At 43.1% G+C, this 27,350-nt stretch overlaps 1 protein-coding gene across 2 annotated transcripts in view; it reads left to right on the top strand.

The window, feature by feature from the left end:
- Positions 1–27,350, top strand: part of ANP32A (acidic nuclear phosphoprotein 32 family member A) — a 107,736-nt gene that overhangs the window by 40,405 nt on the left and 39,981 nt on the right. The window contains exons 4-6 of one of the 2 annotated variants that reach the window (XR_003940350.1): positions 12,817–13,015; positions 13,818–13,915; positions 18,211–18,354. Coding sequence is in view for 1 of the 2 variants with exons in the window: in XM_030189812.1 (XP_030045672.1) it covers positions 12,817–13,015; positions 13,818–13,915 (297 nt within the window). In the remaining variant the exon portion in view is untranslated. The remainder of the gene's footprint in view (positions 1–12,816; positions 13,016–13,817; positions 13,916–18,210; positions 18,355–27,350) is intronic. The other variant, XM_030189812.1, reaches the window with a different exon arrangement.

The following is a 27,350-nucleotide window of genomic DNA, read 5'->3' as shown; positions in this document are numbered from 1 at the left end:
TTACGAGACTGGGCGGCTAAATGGCAGATGATGTTTAATGTGAGCAAGTGCAAGGTGATGCATGTGGGAAAAAAGAACCCGAATTATAGCTACGTCATGCAAGGTTCCACGTTAGGAGTTACGGACCAAGAAAGGGATCTGGGTGTCGTCGTCGATAACACACTGAAACCTTCTGCTCAGTGTGCTGCTGCGGCTAAGAAAGCGAATAGAATGTTGGGTATTATTAGGAAAGGTATGGAAAACAGGTGTGAGGATGTTATAATGCCGTTGTATCGCTCCATGGTGCGACCGCACCTTGAGTATTGTGTTCAATTCTGGTCGCCGCATCTCAAGAAAAATATAGTAGAATTGGAAAAGGTGCAGCGAAGGGCGACTAAAATGATAGTTTCATCGCATGGGGATGGGACGACTTCCCTATGAAGAAAGACTAAGGAGGCTAGGGCTATACAGCTTGGAGAAGAGACGGCTGAGGGGAGACATGATAGAGGTATATAAAATACCGTATTTTTCGGACTATAAGACGCACCGGACCATAAGACGCACCTAGGTTTTAGAGGAGGGAAAGAGGAAAAAAAAAATTTTCCTCTTTCCCTCCTCTAAAACCTAGGTGCTCTGCTCCGGTGCGTCTTGTCCGGGTTTCGGACCTCCGTTCCAGTACTTACATGATTCCATGTGCCCTGGTGGTCTAGTGACGTCGGGGCAGGAAAGAGCCCCCTCTTTCCTGCCCATCGCGCTGCTCTCCGTGCTTCTCAATGCTTTCTGATGGTCTCGGCGAGATTCAAAATGGCCGCCGAGATTCTCGGCGGCCATTTTGAATCTCGCCGAGACCGTCAGAAAGCATTGAGGAGCACGGAGAGCAGCGCGATGGGCAGGAAAGAGGGGGCTCTTTCCTGCCCCGACGTCACTAGACCACCAGGGCACATGGAATCATGTAAGTACTGGAACGGAGGTCCGAAAACGCTACCTTCGGACTATAAGACGCACCCCCCATTTTCCTCCCAAATTTTGGGGGAAAAAAGTGCGTCTTATAGTCCGAAAAATACGGTAATGAGTGGAGTGGAACAGGTGGATGTGAAGCTTCTGTTCACGCTTTCCAAAAATACTAGGACTAGGGGGCATGCGATGAAACTACAGTGTAGTAAATTTAAAACAAATCGGAGAAAATGTTTCTTCACCCAACGTGTAATTAAACTCTGGAATTCATTGCCGGAGAAAGTGGTGAAGGCGGTTAGCTTAGCAGAGTTTAAAAAGGGGTTGGACGGTTTCCTAAAGGACAAGTCCATAAACCGCTACTAAACGGACTTGGAAAACTCCAAAATTCCAGGAATAACATGTATAGAATGTTTGTACGTTTGGGAAGCTTGCCAGGTGCCCTTGGCCTGGATTGGCCGCTGTCGTGGACAGGATGCTGGGCTCGATGGACCCTTGGTCTTTTCCCAATATGGCATTACTTATGTACTTATGTACATCCTCCAGCAACAAGTTTCACAGCTTAACTGTTCTTTGAGTGAAAAAAATATTTCTTCCAATTCGTTTTAAAAGTATTTCCATATAATTTCATTGAGTATCCCCTGGTCTTTGGCCTTTTTGAAAGAGTGAAAAATCGATTTACTTTTACCCATTCTACTCCACTCAGGATTTTGTAGACCTCAATCATATCCCCCCTTAGCCATCTCTTTTCTAAGCTGGAGAGGCCTAAACTTAGCTTTTTCTCATATGAGAGGAGTTCCATCCCCTTTATCATTTTGGTCGCTCTTGTTTGAAACTTTTCTAATTCCACTATATTTGTTTTTTTAGATATGGTGACCAGAATTGGATGCAGTACTCAAGGTGAGGTTGCACCATGGAGTGATACAGAGGCACTATAACATGCTTGGTCTTGTTTTGCATCCCTTTCCTAATAACTGTATGTCTTCTCTCCTTTGCCTATGGTAGGCCACATGTTGAAAAGGATTGTACCTGGGTCAGATAATTCTTGTAGCCCCGGATTGTCCACAGAGGCCGTGGTATGCGGATCTGATTCAATTGCTAGACAGGTATCCTCTCCATCTTAGCGCAGGTACGTGGTCTACTGAAGCCCCATGCTCGTGGAGGATTTGCGCCCCTTTGGTTTTATGACTTGGCCGTTGAAAGGGCTTGGTTGAGACAAAAAGGTTATTGTAATTCAGTTGTTGCTTCAGGCTCAGAAACGCTGTACATCCATTGTGTATGTGAGGGCTGGTGTTCTGAGCACAGACTCCCTTCTCCTCTCAGATCATGCACATCCTAGCGTTTATCCAGATAGGCCTTCAGAAAGGATTGTCATTGAGTTCTTTAAAAGTTCAGGTTGTGGCTTTCAGGGACTGACTACAGAAGGCGTCTCTTGCAGCTCACTTGGATTTCGTTCAATTCTTGTGGGTAGCAGGCTGCTCACAGCCTCCCTTTCAAATGCCGTGTCCAGAGTGGAACTTTAATTTAGTCCTTAAGGCCTCCTTGAAAGATCTTACACTAAAAACAGCATTCTTGGTGGCTGTTGCATTGGCACATAGTGTTTTGGAGCTTCAGGTTCTCTTGTCTGGATCTTTTTTCTCTGCTTTTTGGAGGTGGGGGTCTCCCTGTGTACGTTTCCTTCCTTTCTTGCATAAGAGTAGCCATACTGGGTCAGACCAATGGTCCAATTAGCCAGTATCCTGTTATCCAAACAGTGGCCCAGCCAGGTCACAAGTACCTGGCAGAAACCCAAATCGTGGCAACACTCCATACTGCAAATCCCACGGCAAGCAGTTGCTTCCCACGTCTGTCTCAATAGCAGACTATGGACTTTTCCTCCAGAAATTTGTACAAACCTTTTTTTAAACTATTATGAGTGGTATCAGCATTTCATCTCAACCAATCTGTGGAGCTTCCATCCTTTTGCAGAGAGGACAGAGGCTCAATATTCTTCCTTGAAGCTTCTCAATGTGCGTAGAGCCGTCATTATATACCTGGAAGCCACAAATGAGTTTTGCAAATTGGGCAGACTGCTTTTTTGATAAACAGAGGCTTGGTCTCATGGCTTCCAAGCCCACAATTGCTAGATGACCAAAGGAGACTATTGTATCAGCTTATGTGCATGCAGGGAAGCAGGCTCTTCAGGCCTTGCAGACTCATTCTATGAGGTGTGCAGCAACTTCCTGGCCAGAGATTATTGTCTCTGGCGGATATTTTGCAAGGCAGCCACTTGGCCGACGGTGCATGCTTTTGCCAAACACTACAGGGTGGATGTTGCAGTTCGCTCAGAAGTCAGTTTTAGGACTTCGGTCCTCAGGGCAGTTGTGGTGCCAAGATCCTACACACTCTATGGATTGCTTTTAAGCATCCCACAGGTTCTGGAATAGTGGGAAGCTATGTAATGGAAGGAGAAATTAGGTCTTAACTGATAATTTTCCTTCCATTAGTCCTTCCCACTACAGAGGCCCACCCAGGGTTTCTGAGATGTTTATTTATTGCAAAGTAATAGGTAAAATAATGGTGCTCACCTTGCATGATGCTTTCTGCATATCTCTTGTTCTCCATAAGTTGTCCAGAAATGAGCGAGATCCACACATTTGCTCATCTGGTTAGTGTTTAGGTTAGAGAGTTGCTTAAGGTTGTTGTATTTATTCTGAGTTTATCCTTGCTGGTTGCTGGACACAGCTATCTGGAATAGTGGAAAGGACTAATAGAAAATTATCAGGTAAGACTTAATTTCTTCTTCCTTAGCAGCAGCAGATGAATCCAGGTACTTGTGGGTTATGTCCATCTACCAGCAGGTGGAGATAGAGTGCCGAATTGCACTGCCTTATGGGATGGAATGCTCCCTGGCCAGTTAGTATTCGCTATCTCCAGCAGGCAGATGGATGGTTTCCCTCAAGCTCCTGGCATCAGCTCCTATTCTGGGTCTCTCAGCTTATTTGAACTATGGGGTGTGTGGCTGAGTGGTTCTGCCTTGGGGTGAGTTTTTTTTTTATGTCTTACCTTTCTATGTTGCATCCCATTCTTTTCACAGGAGGTGCAGCAATAGTTAATTTTACCAATGGGGATGCAGGTTTCCAGAGGTCTCAGACGGTAGTACTGGTTCAGTCCTTGCTGGTGTTTTTCCTGCCGTGAAAAAGCAAAACAAAACACCACATGCAGCTAGACAGTACTTCCTTGTCATGGCGTTCACCTCCTGGTTCACTGAAGGGACCGGGGAGGTCAGGCTCAGCTGTGTGTGAGCTTTGGGCCATTTTTTGGCGCTGCCTTCTGCATGACTGTGCTTTCTTTTTTTAGGGCTGCTGACGGCTGTCGCAATAAGACACGGCATTTTTTCCTGGCAATTGCCTGGGTGCCTTTCTCCTGCCCCTTCTCTTTGGTAGCTCAGGGTTTTTTTAGCATGGGGCTTGCAGATGTCTTCGTGGCTCCAGAGTTCTGTGTTTTTCTGGGGCACAACCCCGCCTAGTACAGGATGGCGGAATTGGCACAAACTGGGCTTTGTGTTTTCTGTGAGCCTCAGCAGTCCTTCCCACTTGGTGCAAATTCCAGTGCTGCGAATGCCCGGTGTAATATTGATGCCCCGGGGGAGCTGGACCTTTTTCCTCCGGATATAGTCCCTTTGAGCCCCATTTCTTTGAAGGGGATTCAAGTCCTCTTGTCTTTTTGGCCAGGACAGTTACCACAAAAAAAACAAACCCTCTACCCTCCAGAGAAGACAGCACTCTTTGGCTGTTTCTCTTTCTTCAGTGGTTGAATTTGTCCTGGAATTGGTAGCATGGAATGTCGCCCGTATTTATTTATTAATTTAATTTATTTATTTAATGCATTTATATCCCACATTTTCCCACTAATTGCAGGTTCAATGTGGCTTACACTGATCTGTAGGAAGGCTACAGTGCATGAAGTACAATTATACAGTTGATAGTAAAATAGTAAATATCTTTTAAAACAATATGTAAAAGATAATAAAGTTAATTAGTGTCCTTGAACCTTGTTAAGACTAAAAGTTGAACAGAATTATGTTGAACCTGGAGAATAAGCTATTTGAGTTTCTGCCAGGTACTTGTCATCTGGCTTGACCACTGTTAGCAGTAGGGAGCTTCTTATGTTGGCTCCATGGTTATGGTTGCAGTTTTACTTCAGGAGGGTTCTCAGCACTGGGGCGCTGGGTCTCTGTTTCCTCCTCATTGTCAGGGCATGCATACCCTGGCAGAGCGATGCTTGAGTTGCCTATGCTTAGAGCAGCATTCTGAGGACCTGGGTTTGTTTCCTCCAAATGGATTGGGGCCAGTCCCTTAACCTGCCATTGCCCAAGTGGCACTTTGTGCTTGTTCATACTAGGTGCTCCACTGTGATTGCAGCTGGAGCATGGTGATTCTGGCAGGTGGCTGGCCTTTACCTGTGGTTGCGAGTTCCTGTCTGTCCTGGGTGTGTTTCCTTTCCTCTCCTTTGAGTGGCCTGGGCCATCAGGTTATTGCGTGCCTTGCATATCGGCCACTTCACTACTGGGCTAAGGTTTTGCCTGATTGCATGTGCTCTAGAACTCTCCCCTGGTTCTAGCTATGTCTTGCCGTGCTTACTCCTGCTTTTCTGTTTGTGTGGGAGCCTCTAACAAGGCTATGCTGTCATTCTGCATGATTCTATGGTCACTGTGCCCCTTTTCCATTTTGGGAGGGCTGGCAAGGGTGAGCAGCTTAATGAGGTCCACGACTTGCTGGTTCACATTACTACTACTACTACTTAACATTTCTAAAGCGCTACTAGGGTTACGCAGCGCTGTACAATTTAACATAGGACAAACCCTGCTCAAAGAGCTTACAATCTAAAGGACACGTGAACAGTCAGACCGAAAGGGGCAGAAAAATTGGGGCAGTCTGGAATTCCTGAAAGGTAAGAGTTAGGTGCCGAACGCAGCATTGAAAAGGTGGGCTTTAAGCAAAGACTTGAAGATGGGCAGGGAGGGGGCTTGGCGTAAGTACTCGGGAAGGTTGTTCCAAGCATAGGGTGAGGCGAGGCAGAATGAGCGGAGCCTGGAGTTGGCGGTGGTGGAGAAGGGTAATGAGAGGAGGGATTTGTCCTGTGAACGGAGGTTTCGGGCGGGAACGTAAGGGGAGATGAGGGTAGAGAGGTAGTGAGGGGCAGCAGACTTGAGTGCATTTGTAGGCAAGAAGGAGAAGCTTGAACTGAATGCGGTATCTGATTGGAAGCCAGTGAAGTGACCTGAGGAGAGGGGTGATATGAGTATATCGGTTCTGGCGGAATATAAGACGTGCAGCAGAGTTCTGAATAGATTGAAGAGGGGATAGGTGGCTAAGTGGGAGGCCGGTGAGGAGTAAGTTGCAGTAGTCAAGGCGAGAGGTAATGAGAGCGTGGACGAGAGTTTGGGTGGTGTATTCAGAGAGGAAAGGGCGAATTTTGCTGATGTTAAAGAGGAAAAAGCGACAGGTCTTGGCTATCTGCTGGATATGTGCAGAGAAGGAGAGGGAGGAGTGAAAGATGACTCCAAGGTTGCGGGCAGATGAGACAGGGAGGATGAGGGTGTTATCAACTGAGATAGAAAATGGAGGAAGAGGAGAAGTGGGTTTTGGTGGGAAGACGATGAGCTCGGTCTTGGACATGTTCAGTTTCAGGTGGCGGTTGGACATCCAGGCAGCAATGTCGGATAAACAGGCTGATAACCTTTGCCTGGGTCTCCGTGGTGATGTCTGGTGTGGAGAGATACAGCTGGGTGTCATCAGCATAGAGATGATACTGGAAACCATGAGATGAGATCAGGGAGCCCAGGGATTGAGAAGAGAAGAGGTCCAAGGACAGATCCCTGGGGAACACCAACAGATAGCAGGATGGGGATGGAGGAGGATCCATGAGAGTGAACTCTGAAGGTGCGGTAGGAGAGATAGGAGGAGAACCAGGAGAGGACAGAGCCCTGGAACCCAAATGAGGACAGTGTGGCAAGAAGTAAATCATGATTGACTGTGTCAAAAGCGGCGGATAGATCGAGGAGGATGAGGATGGAGTAGTGGCCTCTGGATTTGGCAAGGAACAGGTCATTACAGACTTTAGAGAGTGCTGTTTCTGTCGAGTGTAGAGGGCAAAAGCCGGATTGGAGTGGATCAAGGATGGCATGAGAGGAGAGAAAATCGAGGTAGCAGCTGTGAACGGCGCGCTCAAGTATTTTGGAGAGGAAGGGTAAGAGAGAGATGGGGCGATAGTTGGAGGGGCAGGTAGGGTCAAGTGATGGTTTTTTTGAGGAGAGGTGTGACTACGGCGTGCTTGAAGGTATCAGGGACAGTTGCAGTGGAGAGAGAGAGGTTGAGGATATGACAGATGGCGGGGGTGACAGTATGAGAGATGATGTTAAGTTGGTGGGGATGGGATCAGAAGAGCAGGTGGTGCATTTCGAGGAGGAAGGAAGGCGAGTGGTTTCCTCCTCGGTGATGTTGGGAAAGGAGGACTAGGAGGCCTGGGTTGATTGGTTGAGGGAGAGGGTTGAAGGGTGAAGAGGAGGATATGGCTTGGTAGTGAACTCAAGGTTGATCTTTTGCACCTTGTCGCGGAAGTAATCGGCCAGTGATTGAGGAGAGAGTGAGGGGGGGTGGGAGCAAGCAAGCTGCACATTCCTCTGCAGCTTGCCATCAGTAGTGCACTGTGATGCAGCAGCCAATTTCTGTTGCATCATCTAGTTGTAGCCTTCACCCACACTAGTTTTCTCCAATGCACGGTCATTCCAGCCAGCTCTGATGCTCTGCCGCTCTGGCTGCTTCCTGGTGCTCTTGGCCAGCGGATCCCTCTGGCTTGGTATCCACTTCAGCTGTCCATTGCCCAGGTCTCTTTTAGCAAGCTCCCTCTTAAGGGAAAGCTTTGGTTTGAAGTGGGTATCGAGAGATTGTTTTAAGGCCTCTGGTTTCTGGGCCTCTGGAGTGGTGAAGGCGCACATCTCAAGCTCCTGTTGTGGAGTCCTGTGCATTTCCCCTTTCACGGTTTCTGCTTCCGCAAGGGCGAACTGCTGTTTTTGCAGTCGTGCAGGCTTTGGCTTCCTGGTTTCTGGGCCTCTGGAGTGGTGAAGGCGCACATCTCAAGCTCCTGTTGTGGAGTCCTGTGCGACTGATCAGGCATTTCCCCTTTCACGGTTTCTGCTTCCGCAAGGGCGAACTGCTGTTTTTGCAGTCGTGCGGCTTTGGCTTCCATCGCCAGAGCTGCCAAAGTTTCCCATGCCTCTTGATGAAGGGTCTGGGGTTTTGCTCAGATTTTTGATTAGTGGATTCTCTCCTGGTTCCTTGTGGAGCAGCTAGGTCATGCTGCAGCAGAGTTAAAAGTTGGAGTTTTCTTATTCCACTGCAGATTTGCTATCCGGGTCTCCCTGTGACCTACAGTCTAGGTTTTAGGTGATTCAGGATTTTGGCACAATTGTAATTTTCTTTGATTTTTGGGGCACTGACTGGCTTCTGTTCCCTGTGTAGTTCCACAGGAAAGTTTTTCCTTCCTTCTTCCCATGGAATTGTCAAGAGTCGACATTTATATTTTAGGGACCATTGCAGTCTGGAATGGTTGGTCTAGCAGGAGTGTTTACCCTCTATGTCTCTCGTGGCCTATGCTTTCCTGTTGCTATTTCCTCTTCCCACAGTAGATACTGTGGTTGCTTTACTTGGGGGCTGTTTTCAGTTGTGGCCAGAACGCTCTGGCTTTCCATGTCGACCAGGCCATTCTTTTTCTTGTTTGATCTCGATCATGATAGTAGTGGCAGCCTTCCTTGGCAAGTGGGGATTGCAAGTTCTTCCAGGCTTTGCAATTGTCTGGTCTCTGTCTCTGTTGGCACGGTAGTATGCTCGTATTATTTATTAAAAAAAAAAAAAAACCTGATCACCTTCAGTCAATAGAATTGATATTCTCTTTCATCATCAATCAGTTGTTCCCCCACTTTTTGGGAATATCGTGGAGTGATAGGCGGTATAGCCTTCTGTTAGACTTATTCCTGTTGTGCTTCGGCTCAGGAGTGACACCCGGGTTGGGTGCTCCTTTCTGAAAATCTAGATACACTATCCTACTTATAATCGAAAGAGAAAAACGCCTATATTGCGACCCAAATCGGGAGATGGGCGTCTTTCTCCTGTGGGAGCCCAAATCGGTATAATCGAAAGCCGATTTTGGGCGTTTCCAACTGCAATCCATCGCGGAAACGGGTAAAGTTGACGGGGGCATGTCGGAGGCGTGGTGAAGGCAGAACTGGGGCGTGGTTATCGGCCGAGGAGAGATGGGCGTCTTTCGCTGATAATTGAAAAAAAAAAGGTGTTTTTACCGCAATTTTGGGTCACTTTTTGTGGACCCTTTTTTTTTTTCACGAACAAGTCCCAAAAAAGTGCCCCAACTGACCAGATGACCACTGGAGGGAATCGGGGATGACCTCCCCGGACTCCCCCAGTGGTCACTAACACCCTCCCACCAAAAAAACCCCACTTACAAACTTTTTTTCCAGCCTCAAATGCCGTACCCACCTCCATGACAGCAGAATGTGTTCTATCCTGTGACAGCCTTTCCCTGGTTCTGATGTGGCGCTCGGGTGAGTGTGACACCTTTTCTGTTATGCGCACTGCAGAGTCACATCAGCAATGCATTGTGGTGGGTGTAGGGTATTGGGGTCCGTGATTCCAGTAGCTTGTGGCAAATGCTCACGATGTTGGTAGTTGGTAGGCTCTATTCCCATGGTGCTTTTCCCCCTGCTTACTGGGTCAGAGTGTGCCCTGTTCTGTTTCCGGTAGTCCATGAGGTAGTGGCCATTTTTGTAAGCCAGTTTTAGATCCCTTTCACATGTTAGCCACGTTACAGAACTTAGTTCTTACCTTGAATGTGACTGAAAGAGGGCATTGTACAGCATTCTGCCAGCTCTGACCTACTGCTCATCTCAGTACCAGGGAGAGACTTTGCCAGTGGGGCACAACCTCTTATCTGCAGTTAACTGTGAGTAAGCGTGCTTATTCCAATAAAGGACGTTTTCATAGAGATTTGTCTTCAGGTGTCAACTGGTGTGCCAATGTTATTTAGCAGCAACAAGTCCTAGAGGCCTGTATGTATGCAGGTCCCTGGAGCACTTTTAGTGGGTACCGCAGTGCACTTCAGCCAGGTGGACCCAGGCCCATCCCCCCCTACCTGTAACACTTGTGCTGGTAAATGGGAGGTCTCCAAAACCCACTGTACCCACATGTAGGTGCCCCTTCACCCCTAAGACCTATGGCAGTGTTGTACATTTGTGGGTAGTGGGTTTTGGGGGAGGGGGGTTGGGTGCTCAGCACCCGTGGTAAGGGAGCTATGCATGTGGGAGTGTTGTCTGAAGTCCACCGCACTGACCTCTAGGGTGTCCAGTTGGTGTCCTGGCATGTCAGGGGGGCGAGTGTACTATGAATCCTGGCCCCTCCCACGACCAAATGACTCGGATTAGGACGTTTTTGAGCTGGACGTTTTTAGTTTCCATTATCGCAAAAAACAAAACAAAACCGCCCAGCTGAAATTTTTTCGAAAATATGGTCTGTCCCGCCTCTTCACGTACCCGTTTTCAGACATAGACGCCCATGGAGATAGGCATTCGATTATGCCCCTCCACTATATCAACCGGCTCACCTTTATCCACATGTTTGTTCACGCCTTCAAAGAAATGAAGCAAGTTGGTGAGGCAAGACTTCCCTCAGCTGAACCCATGCTGACTCTGTTCCATTAAACCATGTTTGTCTATGTGTTCTACAGCATATCAGCAATTTCATGCTTCAGTTCTTTGAGTACCCTTGGATGTGTGCCATCCAGTCCAGGTGATTTACTACACTTTAATTTGGCTCAGTATATCTTCCAGGTTCACCGATATTTCTTTCAATTCCTCTGTTTCGTCACCTTTGAAAACCATTTCCGGTACAGGCAGATCTCTTACATCTTCTTCCTTAAAGACAGAAGCAAAGAATTCACTTATCACGTCGGGCCACTGTGGTGCTTTCTGCTCAGCTTTTGGAAGCTATCTCTCTTAGGACTGGGAGTCATCCTCTGCCACTTCTACTGAATCTGTGCAGCCTTCTGCTAATGATTTGGTTGTCCTTGTTCTCTGAGGTCCACGCTGCACAGCTTATGTAAGCGGGAATGCCCCAGTTGGGAGCTCAAGGATTTTGATCCCTTGTTTGTCTCGATTCGGGTGTAGTTACACAGCTGGCTTTGGATATCTTTCTGTCTATTGATTTAGTTACTTCTCTGCACAGTGGCTGCAGCTTCTACAGTGGCTGATTGGCCTCCCGTTTTGGGGCACGTCGGTGTTTGAGGAGGACTTTGTGAACTCAGTGTAGTTCTGGTGTATGTTTGTTCTGGGGACGAGTTTACCAAGCTTTCAGTTCAGATTGGCTTCTTCCTAGTGTTATACGCATACTATCATCTGAGATGGCATCGTTGTTCAGGGCTCCTGTTTTCAGTCCCACCAAACCTTTGGATTATCTGCCCTCATCAAGGTGGAGATCTGCCTTCTATTGAAGGAGGACAGTGTGCTGAGTCCCGTCCTTTGTCCTCAGGGGTTTTCTGATTTCTTCCCTTGATCCCTTGTTTTCCAGCTGGTGGAATGTTTTCTTTTTTGGAAGTTTCCTTTGCCTTTCATAGGTGTTTTTTCTCTAGCTGGGAAATCTACTTCTAGCTACGCTTCCTCGCTATATCCGGAAGGCTATGTCATCTGCGTTTTCCTAATGGGTATCCCACACCAGCTGTCTTCTAACTGTGGCATCATACCTTCCTGGGCGTACACTTGTCTGTTCTATCAGGAGTACAGAGGGTAGGCATCTGCATGTCTTGCCGAGCTTTCCTTCTCCAGTCCCTTTCAGTTCCGGGTCTCTGCGTGAGTGACTGTATCTTTGGAAAGATCAGGGCTTTCCGCAGGTTTTTCAATTTCCCACCCTGCTTAAGGACTGTTCTGCTACTTCCCACAAGTACCTGAATTCATCTGCTGCTAAGGAATGAAAAATTATGTTTCTTACCTGATAATTTTCTTTCCTTTTTCTGCCGCAGATGATTCCAGGGCCCCTATTTTTCTGGCGGTAATTCTCGATGTCTTCTATTCCTTTTCTTCGTAGTGTTGCTTTGTTTAATTTTTAGGTGGTATGTTGGATTTACAATTCTGGATTTTCCCTATGGGGGAGGAGAAATGTTATAATTCTGTTTCCTTCTGCTTTGTTATGAGAAATTTTGACTTGCCAGGCAGCATTCCGACCCATAAGGCAGTGCAATTCAGCGCTTTCTTATCTTCACCTGCTGGTAGATGGACACAACCCACAAGTACCTGGATTCATCTGCTGCGACTAAAGGAAAGAAAATTATCAGGTAAGAAAAATAACTTTTCAATACCATCCCTCTTAACAAATAGATTGAAGCAGTTTACAAATGTAGCTAATAAATTTAAACCACAAAACCCAAATAGGAAAAGAACTAAAACAAAATACAATTAAAAATACTATTAAAATCCAAGATTAAAAATAAAAATTCCATTTTCACTTTTCAGTTTGTACAGGACTAAAATGATGCATTTTTCAGGATATTCTAGAGCAGTGGTTTTCAAACCAGTTCTTGTTATGCATTCAGCTGATCTTATTTGTAAGGATATTCAGAATGATTATACTAGAGGGAGATTTTTATATAGTGACTCAGCTGTATGCAAATGTCTTTCATGGTTGTTCATTATAGATATGCAATAAATTTGACTAGTTGGTTGTTACTCCCAGGACTAGGTTGAGAATACTGCTCTAGACTGAATACTTCCTTTTCCTACTTTTTAGTGTTTTTTAGTGTTTTATATGAAGCTACATTCAATACCATGCTTCTATTTTATTACAGAAAAAATTAGAAACCCTTAAAAGTTTAGACCTTTTCAATTGTGAAGTAACCAACTTGAATGACTACCGGGAAAATGTCTTCAAACTGCTTCCACAAATCACATACCTTGATGGCTATGACCAAGGTGACAAAGAGGCTCCAGACTCTGATGCCGAAGCATATGTAGAGGGGCTTGATGATGATGAGGAGGATGAAGATGGTAGGTACATTGGTCATCCTTGTTGTTTCCATTTGGCTGATTTGAAAAGGATGTATTTGAGCATTATTGAAGTAAATATCCACTTTAATTTCTTTTGTTTTTACTTTGTTCCCGTCCCAAATAAAGGGCCTCATTCACTAACCCGTGTTAACACACATTAACACATGTTAATTCGCATTAACTGCACATTGAGTAAATAGCTGAATTGAGAATGAAGAACGTGTGTTAATACAGGTTAGTAAATGAGATTAAGAATGTTAATAGAAATGTATAGATAAGCTTTTTTTTTTTTTTTTTTTTTTTGTTTTTTAACTTAAGAAAGCAATCATTCTCCAAAAGAATGCATACATTTGACCAGTGAATATTGTGAGCTCAAGGAGATGATTATTTGTAGGGATGGGATGTCATTTGGAACAAATGTCATCTGCCGGTAATAGTGCGCCATCTTCATAGTGCATATAGTGCACACACTTTTCTCCATATATGGGAAAGAGTGCACTTGCTTTAAGAAGAGAGTGGGAAATGAAAAAATAATTCTGGGTGTGCCTAGTTAATTGGAACCTCAGTGAAAGAGTTGGTGACTTAGGTGTAACATGAGCACCCTCTTCTGGCTGATTCAGCTTCAGAGGAGATCTGCTTTCAGCTTTTCTCAGGTGAAAAATACAATCCTTGGGCATCGTGATGGCAGAATGCTCTCGGGCCGCGGTGCCCCATGCTGTTCAAGAGCCGAACAATGAGAACAGTGCTTCAGCCAACTTTGCTATTAAGTACTGATGCAGATATATTTTTGTTGCCTGCATAGAAGAGGATTATGATGAGGATGCTGCAGTCGGTGAAGAGGATGAAGATGATGATGAAGAGGAGGAAGGTGAAGAGGAGGAAGTGAGTGGAGAGGAAGAGGTAAGGTCCTATAGTAGCTGAAAGATGTAAGCTTAACTACTGTTAGTCTAGTGATGTATACTGTTTTTAAATCAACATTGTGGGGTATTGAAAGATTTCTTGTGCATTTCTCCTCAGCATCTTTTGTTAGTACTCGTTACTCATCAGGCAGTATGTAACACTGTTAGTTGCTGCAAGCTGTTAGCATTACTTGCAGGGGTTAGAAAACCCACTTCTTCAAACAGCCCAGAGTGGCTTACAGCAATCAAATATAAAACATTTAACCAACAATGCAAGCAAGAAATACACAGTGGACTTGCCTGGGGGCCCTTTATTACTAATGGTCCGTTTTGTTTAGCAGGAAAGGGCGAGTCCTTACGACCTTCTGTGAATTTAAGTGTTGCATATATTCTTTCCACCTCCAATTTCTGAGCTATCTGTTGCCCAAATCCAACCATGTTCTAGATCTTTGACTTGAATTACTTCAAATTTGGCTTGAATTTTAAGCACATCAACTCCCATTTGAATACTAGCTGATTCAAATTTTCTGTCAGAGACTGCTTCTGATTTTAACAAGCTTAGAATTGCATGGTTCATAAGATCAAGGGGTATAAACGGGACCACAGCAAAGTTTTGTCAGGTAAAGAGTTGCATTCAAACCGCTTTTTTAGTTTCAGCTCCACTTTGCTTTCTTCTATAAATCCACACATAAGTGAGTAACTTCATTTGATGTCACTAATATGACTAACTCGCAGAGAGCTCAGAAAAGTGTAGGCAGATTTTCTATGCACCACTACGTCATGCTATTTTCTTCTCAGTTGTCATATGTTGGCTCTCTCTAGGAACCTTTTTTCCTAGTTAAAAGTTTTCCTTCTTTTCAATTTCCCTTAACACCCCTTCCTAAAAAGAATTTTAAAATAAGGTGGTTTATAGTTTTTTCCCTTCAAAACTGAGTTCAAAAGATGCCCCTGTGGTTACATGTCATTATACACCCACAAGAAATGTTACTACTTCCTGGTACTTGACACTTTGTCAATATGTCTACAAGGGTGAAATGCTTTAAGAGGACCTTTTCATTCTTTACCACTGGATTATCTTCTGTTCATAACTTACATAAGAAAGGTGAGAAAAGCAGCTCCATTTCTTTGCAGGCCTGCGAATGGAAGAAAATAAATGCACTTCACCCCGGCTTGTGATTCCTCTGGTAAACAGACCCTGCATATAAGATGGCCTTTAAAGGATGAGAATGGCTCAAGAAAAAAAGGGACTAGATCCTAGCGCAGGACCTTATTTGTTTTCAACACAGAAAACATTGGTATTGAAAGACGCAAAGAATAACTTCAATACACGAGAGCGTCTGCATAGCAGAATTTTGTGCAGCAACTGCACACAAACCAGGCCAGTTTGGGGCAGAAGGATGCTTCACAACAGCTGGGCACAAAGATATGGCCTCATTGATGTTAAAGAACTCAATACAAAAGCAATGCTCAGCACAGGAGGTTCATTTGACTCCAGAACTGTATAAAATTTGTTCTAGAGGAAGATGAGCCTTCCGCTGTGGACTTAGAGCTTCTATTTGTGCTCTCTAGAGAGGATATAAGCAAATGCTTTGAAGAACATGTTGGAATGTGTTTCATTGATATGTCAAAGCCTTCTAGGATACAGTAACCAGTGCTTGAAGTCCTATCAAGGTGTAGTGTCCAAGTTCTTAACTAGCTTTAGGAGAATGTCACCCTCACCATTAGACTACTTAGGGATTCCTACTTGCCATAAGGAGCGTCTAGATACAACAGATCTCACCAAATCACTAGATCTTCCAGGGGATTATTCCATGAATATGGAGCACAACTGTTCTTCAATTCAGGCTCACAGTCAAGACATTCATGAGGATGTTTTCCATCATGGGTCAAACAGGGAAGAGTCCACAAGTTTTGCCTTAGACTCTTCTGCAACTTTGCCTAGAAATGCCTCACTACTGGAGGACCTGATGTATCTGAGCTTTATTCGGAAAATAAAGAACTTTTTTCACACTCCTCCAAGAAGAAAACCAGCTGTACCAGGCTTTGTGGTCTCTTGTCTTATTGAAGCACCAAAGGACACAGTGGCAGTACCTGTTGACAGATTACTCAAAACAATTTTAAACAAAAATATGACAAAATCCACTGTTTTGTGCACCAGTAGCCAGGAAAGTGGACTTCAGATATAATGTACAAGCAAGTCCAGGTTTTGATGTAGTACAGTTTTACATGTCATTCTATGATTTTAGGATCTGCTGTAAAAAAAAAAAAAATGTAGAATGTTATAGGGATCAGATACAGAACATCCTGGATCTTATTTGTAAAAATCCATTCCATAGAGAACGCTGGATTTTAAGAAATGCTGCATAGCAACTTTATGCCAAGTATTATGGGTGATAGTTTTATATGTTTAACATGCAGAAAATATCTGCATGTTACATGTGTGCGTTGTCAAGAAGGTACAAAGGCATACTGGGGTTTGATTTGTATAGAGCTGGGGTGGGCTTGCAGTGTACACGTGTGTATGCTCACATTTACACCTTCAGAGCATTGTTGGAGCCTATTTTATAAAGGCACATAGGTGCCTATATTGCTTTTTTATAAAATAGGCACTTTTTTTCCTTACATTTTTATAGGTACTCCGTTGTAAGTTCAACCCCTGTGTGCAACAGCATCTGCAGTAGCTCATTCTTTTTTCAGTGTCTCTCCCTCAGGAAGAAAAGGATAAATTCCTAGATCACCTGGCCAGAGAAGCGTAAGAAACATCTGATAACGTCTGATTAAGGAGCATTCAAACAGCTTGCACCTCTTCTGTAGCTTAGGGCACTGGGGCTATGCAAAGACATCCAGAGCATACAAGCAGATATTCCCTGCATGGGGGAGAGTCTTTATGGGGATACAGTAGTTTGTTTAATCATATTTATTGTTTAGTAGTATGCCAAGGCCTATAATGAAAGAAACACAAAATTAAACAAAAAAAAAAAGCAGTTAAGAAGAGAATACAACTTATTCACATGCTAAGTGCTCCCAAATCTCCCCTGAAATAATCATACCTTTGTATCTGCTCCAAATTGTAAATAATAAGACTATGTGTATAATTTGGAAGAACATTCCACAAAACAGGGCCAGCATACGAAAGGCTTTCTTGAAAGTCTCAGCATATTTGACCACCTTCCCAGCTAGAGTCCTTAATAGATTGCCTGAGATGACTGTAATCATGTAGCAGGTGTTTAAGAGACTTAAGAGGTGTTTCAAATACCAAAGACCCTCTTCCTTTAAAGCTGTAAAAATGCAAGGTAGGGTCTTAAAACTGATGCTGGAACTCAGTAGGAAGCCTGTGCTCATTATGCTGTAGCCTAGCATAATGTGTCCATATATGCTGCATATTTCTGTGCTCATAGTACATGTCCTGTTTGGTTTCTGAAAGAAGCCCAAATTAAGCATTACAAATAGTCAAGTTAATATGTAACAAACATAGTAACATAGTAGATGACGGTAGAAAAAGACCTGCATGGTCCATCCAGTCTGCCCAAGATAAACTCATAACAAAGGTGTGCATAATAGGGTCCATATTCTCCTGAGAAAAATAAAATCACAACCTCCAGAGAATATGGAGGTTGAAAAACATTTGAGGCTGTAGAGATAAATCTGAATCAATAATGACCGCAAGAATCTTAACTTGCTGCTAATTTCATAAGAGCTTGCCATTTAATGCTAAAACTAAGTCAGGTAACCAGAATAGGTTTTTTTAACCCATAAAGTCTGTGTTTTAGAAGTATTCCATTTTAATCTATTTTTATTTAACTACTTTTATATTGCCCCTAAGCACCCCTCAGCTTGTTCATAAACATCAACTGTGGGTCTTCCACGGCTGTATAGACATGTACATCATCAGTGTACTTAAAAGATCACTGTTCCACTATCCAGATTCTTTTGTTGGCTACAGCCGAGCAGTGCACATCAACTGGGAAGCAGCCTTTCCAGTTTAGAAGGCAGTTCTATTTCCTGAGAAGGAGCTACCGCCAGTATCCCAGTCAAAGGCAACAGCAACACCAGCAGCAGCTGCCCCCAGGCATTGCAAGAGAGACAGGCGGCAACCCAAGACATAATCATCTGTGTAGCATAAAAACTACCTCGTCTTTCTCAGGGTATTTGGCATAACCAGTCTATCCAAGGACATTCTTCCATCTATTCTAGTGGAAGAATGCTAAAGCTTTTCAGTATATCCTGAACTAATAACAATGGAATAAATGAGTAATGAAGATAATAAATCAAGGATGTCACCTACATTTTTCTCAGGTTCCATCAGATCATCCCACCCCTGCCTCCTCACTCAGCCAGTCATGCGGGGCTCCCCTTGGCAACAGGAGATAGAATCTCTTCTACAAGAAAAGTAGTGGAGAAGCTTCCAGAGCTGCAAATCAACGAGGGCTTCTACTGAAGGTATTACAGTACTTAATTCCCCAAAAAGTTAGGAGGTATGAAACTGATCTTGGACCTGAGAGGTTGAACAAATTTCTGTTTCAAGAGAAGTACAAGATGAATTCATTGAATGTAAGCCTTCCCTTCCTGGATATGAAAGAGTGGTTATGTTCCCTGGATCTCATGCGTATACTTAAAATACAATCCTGAAGAAGTTCTGAAGGCAGAGATTGCCTCTACTGGTAAGTGAACCGACTTCTTGAGCACTACTTTGCTAGAAAAGTTTGTGACTTAAAGCTTGGGAAAGAAGGGAGGTTGTGATTTAATTGATTTAATTCCATGTTTAACTGGCTTAAAATTAACATAGCTTATTTTTCTGATGTCTTTTTCTCACTCACCCCTGCACACACCCACCTGAATCACATTCATTGCTTTATAGTCTGTTATCCCTATTAAGAAAGCAAAAGGGAAAATGTTCCCATTGAGTGTCCCATTAGATATTTAAATAAGGGACAGGCCCTGCACTTTATTAGTAGATTTGATGTTCCTTTATAGATCATTGACAAACTAACATAGTAAACAGCAAATAAATTTAAAGAACAATTAAGAAAGCTTACTTACATAGTAAATGACGGCAGAAAAAGTAGTAGTAGAAAAAGACCTGCATGGTCCATCCAGTCTGCCCAACAAGATAAACTCACATGTGCTACTTTTTGTGTATACCTTACCTTGATTTGTACCTGTCCTTTTCAGGGCACAGACCCGTGTAAGTCTGCCCAGCACTATCCCCACCCCCCAACCACCAGCCCCGCCTCCCACCACCGGCTCTGGCACAGACCGTATAAGTCTGCCCAGCACTATCCCCGCCTCCCGCCACCGGCTCTGCTACCCAATCTCGGCTAAGCTCCTTAGGATCCATTCCTTCTGAACAATTTTGAATAACGCATGGTCTCATAGTTTAACCAAAAAAAAAAAATCTTGTTGTAATAACATTTGATTGTGGAGTGGCCTAGTGGTTAGGGTGGTGGACTTTGGTCCTGAGGAACTGAGTTGGATTCCCACTTCAGGCACAGGCAGCTCCTTGTGACTCTGGGCAAGTCACTTAACCCTCCATTGCCCCATGTAAGCCGCATTGAGCCTGCCATGAGTGGGAAAGCGCGGGGTACAAATGTAACAAAAATAAAGTTAACAAATATATTTGATATACTGCCTTTCAAAGGCAAGAACATCATGATGGTTTACAATAATTTAATTCTGAATATCCAGAACATCAGTCTTAAAAAAAAATAAAAAAAAAAGAGAGAGAGGGATACCAGTACACAGGCATAAAAGGAATAGTATAATGCCTCTAACAATACATTCCATTATCACAGCGCTTGAACTGAACACACTAAAAGCGATGGGGAAAATGTTCTGAGACCCAAAGAACCTACTGAAATATAATCAAGAAAAAAAAAAGCTGAAACAACCATGTTTTTCAATCTTGCTTTAAGCTCTGAATAAAAAGAATCATATTGGAAGAGATTTCCAGAGAACAGGAGTCAAAAGAACTCAAAATGTTCCCTGCCATGTAGCTTCAAATCTAAGCTTTTTTTGTAAAGGAACCTACCATAAGTTGGCATTAAATTAAGTAAGGGCATGGGGCACAAGGGATCAGAAAAGGCCCAAGATAAAAATGAAGACCTTAAAAAAAATTTAAAAAAAGTACAATGTAATTAGTCTATAGAACCATATTTGATGTACTGATTTTTTTTTTTTTTGTCCCTGGTATTCATTGCTTTCCTTCCTTTGTTTTATTTATTGCTAATAGAAAAGTTTGAAGAAGTCCAGGTGCATCTAAATAAAGAATAAATAAAGTTTAATTATTCCAAATTAGTCACATCAGTTGTACGCAGGTTGTGAATACAAGTAAAAACAGATACTTTATATTGTATATGAATACCAGAAGTGTAAAAAAAATAAGAGGGTTAGAATATATAGCGCTAAATAAAGATGAAGGCATCTTAGAGCCTTGATGGGAAGGACTTCCACTGTGGTACTAATTGTATTGGTAGGATGACTCAAATTGGTGAAGGAATGGCACTAGAGATTAAGGATGGCTTAATGTCAAAGGGGACTTGTACCTCAGATTTTTTTAGGGCTGTAGGTATTTGTGCTTTTGGGAAAAAAAATCAGACTTGTGGGTTGAGGAAGGCACATGATTGTGGACAGTAAAAACGGATGGCTGTAAACAATTTCTAGCTTAATCGTAATAAAACCAAGGTCCTATGGGTAGGAAGGCTTTAGTTAAGTGTGAATGGCCTGAAGCTTGCTGGCAGGAGGTAGAATGGAAGGGGTTGGACCAGATTCAGAGTTTGGGAATGGAGTTGTATATGCAACCTCAAATAGCAGCAGTTCTTAATTGATTTTACCATCTACATCAGCTGTATAGAGGCTGGATGTATTTCACAAAAGTGTTTTATGCAAATTGTTTACAAAGTTATTAATTTATGTGCTCTGATTGGAATGAATCTCACTCCTAAGCTAGGGCATGTGGGGTATGATCTCAATCTGTCAGATTTACTGTTACTATTCTCCTGTGTTGAGAAATTTATCGTTTGATAGTATACACATTCAGTTTAAATTTCTGACTTTGACTTAGGTGGGACTACGCCCATCTTGTGTTAAAAAAAAAAAAAAAAAACCCTGATATGCGCCACAGCAGACTTTTACAGTCTCAAAATTTATTGGGAGTTGCATATCTGTCAGTGGCTTGGTTACAGGCATTTTAAGTTGCAGTACCTGACCTGTGCAGCAGATTCCCGCAGGAATTGTGTATTGTTCAAGATCTTTTATTTTTTAGGAAGGGATTGACGACATATTTATTTAACCTTTGCTAAATGCAGCTGCTGTAGCTGGGTAGACCTTTGGTCTCCTAGGGTGATTTGCAGGCTGGTGAATGTTAGTTTTATTATTCACCTTTTAATAATGTGTGTGGTTTTTTGCAGTTGCCCTGTGCTTGTTAACCATCCAAATAAGGATAAAATTCCTGCAGGAAACAAAATGCAATGTGGAATCTTTCTGTATAGAAATTTCATGTGTGATGAAAGAGTATAGTGATAAGCATATACTATCATACATCTGGGCAAGGTAAAATAGGTACACAAGGTAAAATAGGTACACAAGGTAAAATAGGTACACAAGTATTGCCATACTGGGACAGACTGAAGGTCCATCAAGCACAACAATCTATTTCCAGCAGTGGCCAATCCAGGTCATAAGTACCTGGCAAGATCCCAAAACACTACAATACATATTATGCTACTTATTCTAGAAATAGTGGATTTTCCTAAAGCAATACTTATGTAAGTGACTTGCCCAAGGTCACAAGGAGCTGCAGTGGGAATCAAACCCACGTTGCCAGGATCAAATCCCACTACACTAGCCATTAGGCCACTCCTCCAGCTTAGCGAGGTTTAAAAAAAGGTTTGGATGGCTTCCTAAAGGAAAAGTCCATATGCCATATTGGGACCGACCAAAGGTCCATCAAGCCCAGCATCCTGTTTCCAACAGTGGCCAATCCAGGTCACAAATAACTGGCAAGATCCCAAAGAAGTACCAAACATTTTATACTGCTTATCACAGAAACAGTGGATTTTCCCCACATCCAATTTAATAATGGTCTATGGACTTTTCCTTTAGGAAGCAGTCCAAACCTTTTTAAACTCTGCTAAGCTAACCGCCTTTACCACATTCTCTGGCAATAAATCCCAGAGTTTAATTGCACGTTGAGTGAAGAAATATTTTCTCCAATTGGTTTTAAATTTACTACTGTATAGCTTCATCGCATGTCCCCTAGTCCTAGTATTTTTGGAAAGCGTAAACAGATGCTTCAAGTCTACCCGTTCAACTCCACTCATTATTTTATACACCTCTATTATATCTCCCCTCAGCCGCCTTTTCTCCGAGGAGCCCTGGCTGCTTTAGCCTTTCTTCATAGGGAAGTCGTCCCATCTCCTTTATCATTTTCGTCGCCCTTCTCTGCACCTTTTCTAATTCCACTATATCTTTTTTGAGATGCGACGACCAGAATTAAACACAATATTGGAGGTGCAGTCGCACCATGGAGCAATACAAAGGCATTATAACGTCCTCATTTTTGTTTTACATTCCTTTCCTAATAATACCTAACATTCTATTTGCTTTCTTAGCCACAGCAGCACACTGAGCAGAAGGTTTCAAAGTATCATCAACAATGACACCTAGATCCCTTTCTTGGTCTGTGACTCCTAACGTGGAACCTTGCATGACGTAGCTATAATTCGGGTTCCTCTTTCCCACATGCATCACTTTGCACTTGCTCACATTAAACGTCATCTGCCATTTAGACGCCCAGTCTCGTAAGGTCGTCTTGTAATTTTTCACAATTCTCCTGCAATTTAACGACTGAATAGCTTTGTGTCATCAGCAAATGTAATTACCTCACTAGTTACTCCCATCTCTATGTCATTTATAAATATGTTAAAAAGCAGCGGTCCCAGCACAGACCCCTGGGAACCCCACTACCTACCCTTCTCCATTGAGAATGCTGACTGTTTAACCCTGCTCTGTTTTCTATCTTTTAACCAGTTTTTAATCCACAATAGGACACTACCTCCTATCCCATGACTCTCCAATTTCCTCTGGAGTCTTTCATGAGGTACTTTTGAAACGCCTTCTGAAAATCCAGACACACAGTATCAACCGACTCACCTTCATCCACATGTTTGTTCACCCCTTCAAAGAAATGTAATAGATTGGTGAGGCAAGATTTTCCCTTAGTAAATCCATGTTGGCTTTGTCTCCTTAATCCATGCTTTTGAATATGCTCTGTAATTTTGTTCTTTATAATAGTCTATCATTTTGCCCGGCACCAACATCAGGCTCACTGGTCTTTAATTTCCCAGATCTCCTTTAGAACCTTTAAAGAAAATCTGCATTATATTGGCCACTCTCCAATTTTCCGGATCCATGGTTGATTTTAAAGATATATTACTAACAATAGTTCTGCAAGTTTATTTTTCAGTTCTCTCAGTACTCTGGGATGAATACCATCCGGTCCAGGAGATTTGCTGCTCTTCAGTTTGTCAAATTGCGCCATTACATCCTCCAGGTTTATAGAGATTTCATTCAGTTTCTCTGACTCATCAGTTTTGAATACTATTTCTGGCACCGGTGTGTCTCCCAAATGTTTCTCAGTGAAGCCGAAGCAAAGAATTCATTTAATTTCTCCACTATGGCTTTGTATTCCCTGAGTGCACTTTTTATCCCTCGGTCATCTAGTGGTCCAACCAATTCTTTTGCCAGCTTCTTGCTTTTAGTATACCTAAAAAAAAAAAACGTTTTACTATGTGTTTTTACTTCCAAACGCAATCTTTTTTTTTTTTTTTTTTTTTTTTTCAAAGTCCCTCTTTGCCTTCCTTATCAACACTTTGCATTTGACTTACCATTCCTTATGCTGTTTCTTTTTATTTTCAGTCGGTTACTACTTCCATTTTCTGAAGGATTTTCTTTTAGCTCTAATAGCTTACAAGCCTCACTTTTTAACCATGCCGGCTGTTGTTTGGTCTTCCTTCCTCCTTTTTTAATACATGGAATATATTTGGCCCGTGCTTCCAAGATGATATTTTTGAACAGCATCCATGCCTGATGTAAATTTTTGACCTTTGCAGCTGCTCTTGGTATTTTTCACCTTTCTTCTCATTTTATCATAGTCTCCTTTTTGAAAGTTAAATGCTAACATATTGGATTTCCTGTGTGTACTTACTCCAAAGCCATTATCAAATCTGATCATATTATGATCACTGCTATCAAGTGGCCCCAGGACCATTACCTCCTGCATCAGATCATGCACTCCACTAAGGACTAGGTCTAGAATTTTTCCTTCACTTGTTGGCTCCTGTACCTGCTGCTCCATAAAGCAGTCCTTGATTTTGTGAAGGAATTTTACCTCCCTAGCATGCCCTGATGTTACATTTACCCAGTCAATATAGGGGTAATTGAAATCACCCATTATTATTGTGTTGCCCAGTTTGTTAGCCTCCCTAATTTCTGATAACATTTCTATATTCGTCTGTTCATCCTGGCCAGGTGGATGGTAGCGCAATCCTATCACTATCCTTTTTCCCTTTACACATGGAATTTTAATCCATAGGGATTCCAAGATGTGTTTTGTTTCCTGCAGAATTTTCAATCTATTTGATTCAAGGCCCTCCTTAACATACAAATGTATCCCTCCACCAATTCGATCCACCCTATCACTATGATATAATTTGTATCCTGATATGACAGTGTCCCACTGGTTATCCTCCTTCCACCAGGTCTCAGAGATGCCTAACAAATTGATAACATTAATGATGGGAAAGATTTCAGTTACCTCACTGATAATTTAAGCATCTCATTGGGACATGCTAGGGAGTTAAAAACAATAAAAGCAGCTTAACGCATTATGGAGCCAATACAGAAAGCTCTACCATTAGTGATCCAGAAATACCATGGCATGCTGATTTCTACATTGTCTAAAAGGGGGCTGATAACGTATTTGCATTTTCAGAAGGCATTGGACAAACGTCCCTCATGAGACTTATCAAGAAATGAAAATCGTGGTTGAGGCTATACCTTATCATGGACTACTGGTTAAAAGACAGGAAACAAAGAATACAACTAAATAGTTATTCACTGTTGACCTTTTACTCATTGGGATGTCTGAAGGGTCTACTGGAACCTGTGCTGTTCAACTTAGTAATAAATGATCTGGAGAAAGAAGCAAGAAAAGTGCTCAGATGTACAGAGATTGTGTTTTATTTTAGTCATAAAACAGCAGAATGATCTGGTGAGATTGGGCATCTAAATGGCAAATTAAATTTAATATGGACTAGTACAAATTGATGCATGTAGGTAAAAATAATCCCAATGACAGGTACACAGTATTGGGTCCTGTGTTAAGTTACCACCCAAGAAAAAGATTTTGTAGTCATTGTGGACAGTACATTGAAACTTTTAGCCTAGTTGTGTTGCAACTACCAAAAAAGCAAATCGAATGTTGAGGATTATTTTTTAAAATGTAGAACAAGATTAAGAATATAATTATGCCTCTGTATGGGTCATGGTGTGATGGCATCTGTAGTTTTGTGTGTAGTTCTGATCTTAAAAAGATATATATAAATATAGTGTGGGTCAATAAAACACCTCTCATAATGAAAAAAGCTAATCAGATTAAGGCTATTCAACTTGGAAGAGATGACTGAAAGGGGATAGGTTAAAAGTTTATAAAATCTTTAGTAGGGTGAAATTACTTTGTAAATGTATTTGATTTTATGTATGTTCATTTTGTATTTTTTTTATAACGTGCCTCAAGCTAAATGATGAGACATGTAATCAAATAAAGTAAAGCAATGATTAATAAGGGACTGGTTGTTTAACTTTTCAAAACAATTCTAAACAAGAGGACACTGCATGAAAGAAACAACTGGCAGACTACTACTACTACTACTACTACTTAACATTTCTAAAGCGCTATTAGGGTTACGCAGCACTGTACAATTTAACATGGAAGGACAGTCCCTGCTCAAGGAGCTTACAATCTAAAAGACAAATGTACAGTCAATCTGATAGGTCAGGCAGATTGGGGCAGTCTATATGTTCGAAAGGTTAGGTTCCGAAAGCAGCATTGAAGAGGTGAGCTTTAAGCAAGGATTTGAAGATGGGTAGGGAGGGGGCTTGGCGTAGGGGTTCAGGAAGATTTTTCCAGGCATAGGGTGAGGCAAGGTAAAATGGGCGGAGCCTGGAGTTGGCAGTGGTGGAGATGGGTACTGAGAGGAGGGATTTGTCATGTGAGCGGAGGTTATGGGCAGGAACGTAGGGGGAGATGAGGGTAGAGAGGTAGTGAGGAGCAGCAGAGTAAGTGCATTTGTAAGTAAGGAGGAGAAGCTTGAATTGTATGCGGTATCTGATCGGAAGCCAGTGAAGTGACCTGAGGAGAGGGGTGATATGAGGAGAACGGTTTTGGCGGAATATAAGACGTGCGGCAGAGTTCTGAACGGATTGAAGGGGGGATAGATGGCTGAGTGGGAGGCCAGTGGGGGAGTAGGTTGCAGTAGTCGAGACGAGAGGTAATGAGGGTGTGGACGAGAGTTCGGGTGGTGTGCTCAGTGAGGAAAAGGCGAATTTTATTGATGTTGAAGAGGAAGAAGCAACAGGTTTTGGCAGTCTGCTGGATATGCGCAGAGAAGGAGAGGGAGGAGTTGAAGATGACTCAGAGGTTGCGGGCAGATGAGACGGGGAGGATGAGGGTGTTATCAACTGAGATAGAGAGTGGAGGAAGAGGAGAAGTGGGATTAGGTGGAAAGACGAGGAGCTCGGTCTTGGACATGTTCAGCTTCAGGTGGTGGTTGGACATCCAGGCAGCAATGTCGGATAGGCAGGCCGATACCTTGGCCTGGGTCTCTGCTGTGATGTCTGGTGTGGAGAGATAGAGCTGAGTGTCATCAGCATAAAGATGATACTGGAAACCATGAGATGAGATCAGTGAGCCTAGAGAAGAGGTGTAGATAGAGAAGAGAAGGGGTCCAAGGACAGATCCCTGGGGAACTCCAACAGATAGCGGGATGGGAGTGGAGGAAGATCCATGAGAGTATACCCTGAAGGTGCGGTGGGAGAGATAGGAGGAGAACCAGGAGAGGACAGAGCCCTGGAACCCAAATGAGGCCAGAGTGGCAAGAAGTAAATCGTGATTGACAGTGTCAAAAGCGGCGGAAAGATCGAGGAGGATGAGGATGGAGTAGTGGCCTCTGGATTTGGCCAGGTGCAGGTCATTGCAGACTTTAGAGAGTGCTGTTTCTGTCGAGTGTAGAGGGCGAAAGCCAGATTGGAGTGGATCAAGGATGGCATGAGAGGAGAGAAAATCGAGGCAGCAGTTGTGAACGGCGCGCTCAAGTATTTTGGAGCGGAAGGGTAAGAGAGAGAGGGGGCGATAGTTGGAGGGGCAGGTAGGGTCAAGT

Source organism: Microcaecilia unicolor, chromosome 1 (genome assembly GCF_901765095.1).
Source record: "Microcaecilia unicolor chromosome 1, aMicUni1.1, whole genome shotgun sequence".
Taxonomy (NCBI): domain Eukaryota; kingdom Metazoa; phylum Chordata; class Amphibia; order Gymnophiona; family Siphonopidae; genus Microcaecilia; species Microcaecilia unicolor.
The sequence above is the reverse complement of the archived record's forward strand: the minus strand, read 5'-3'. Positions and strand labels throughout refer to the sequence as shown.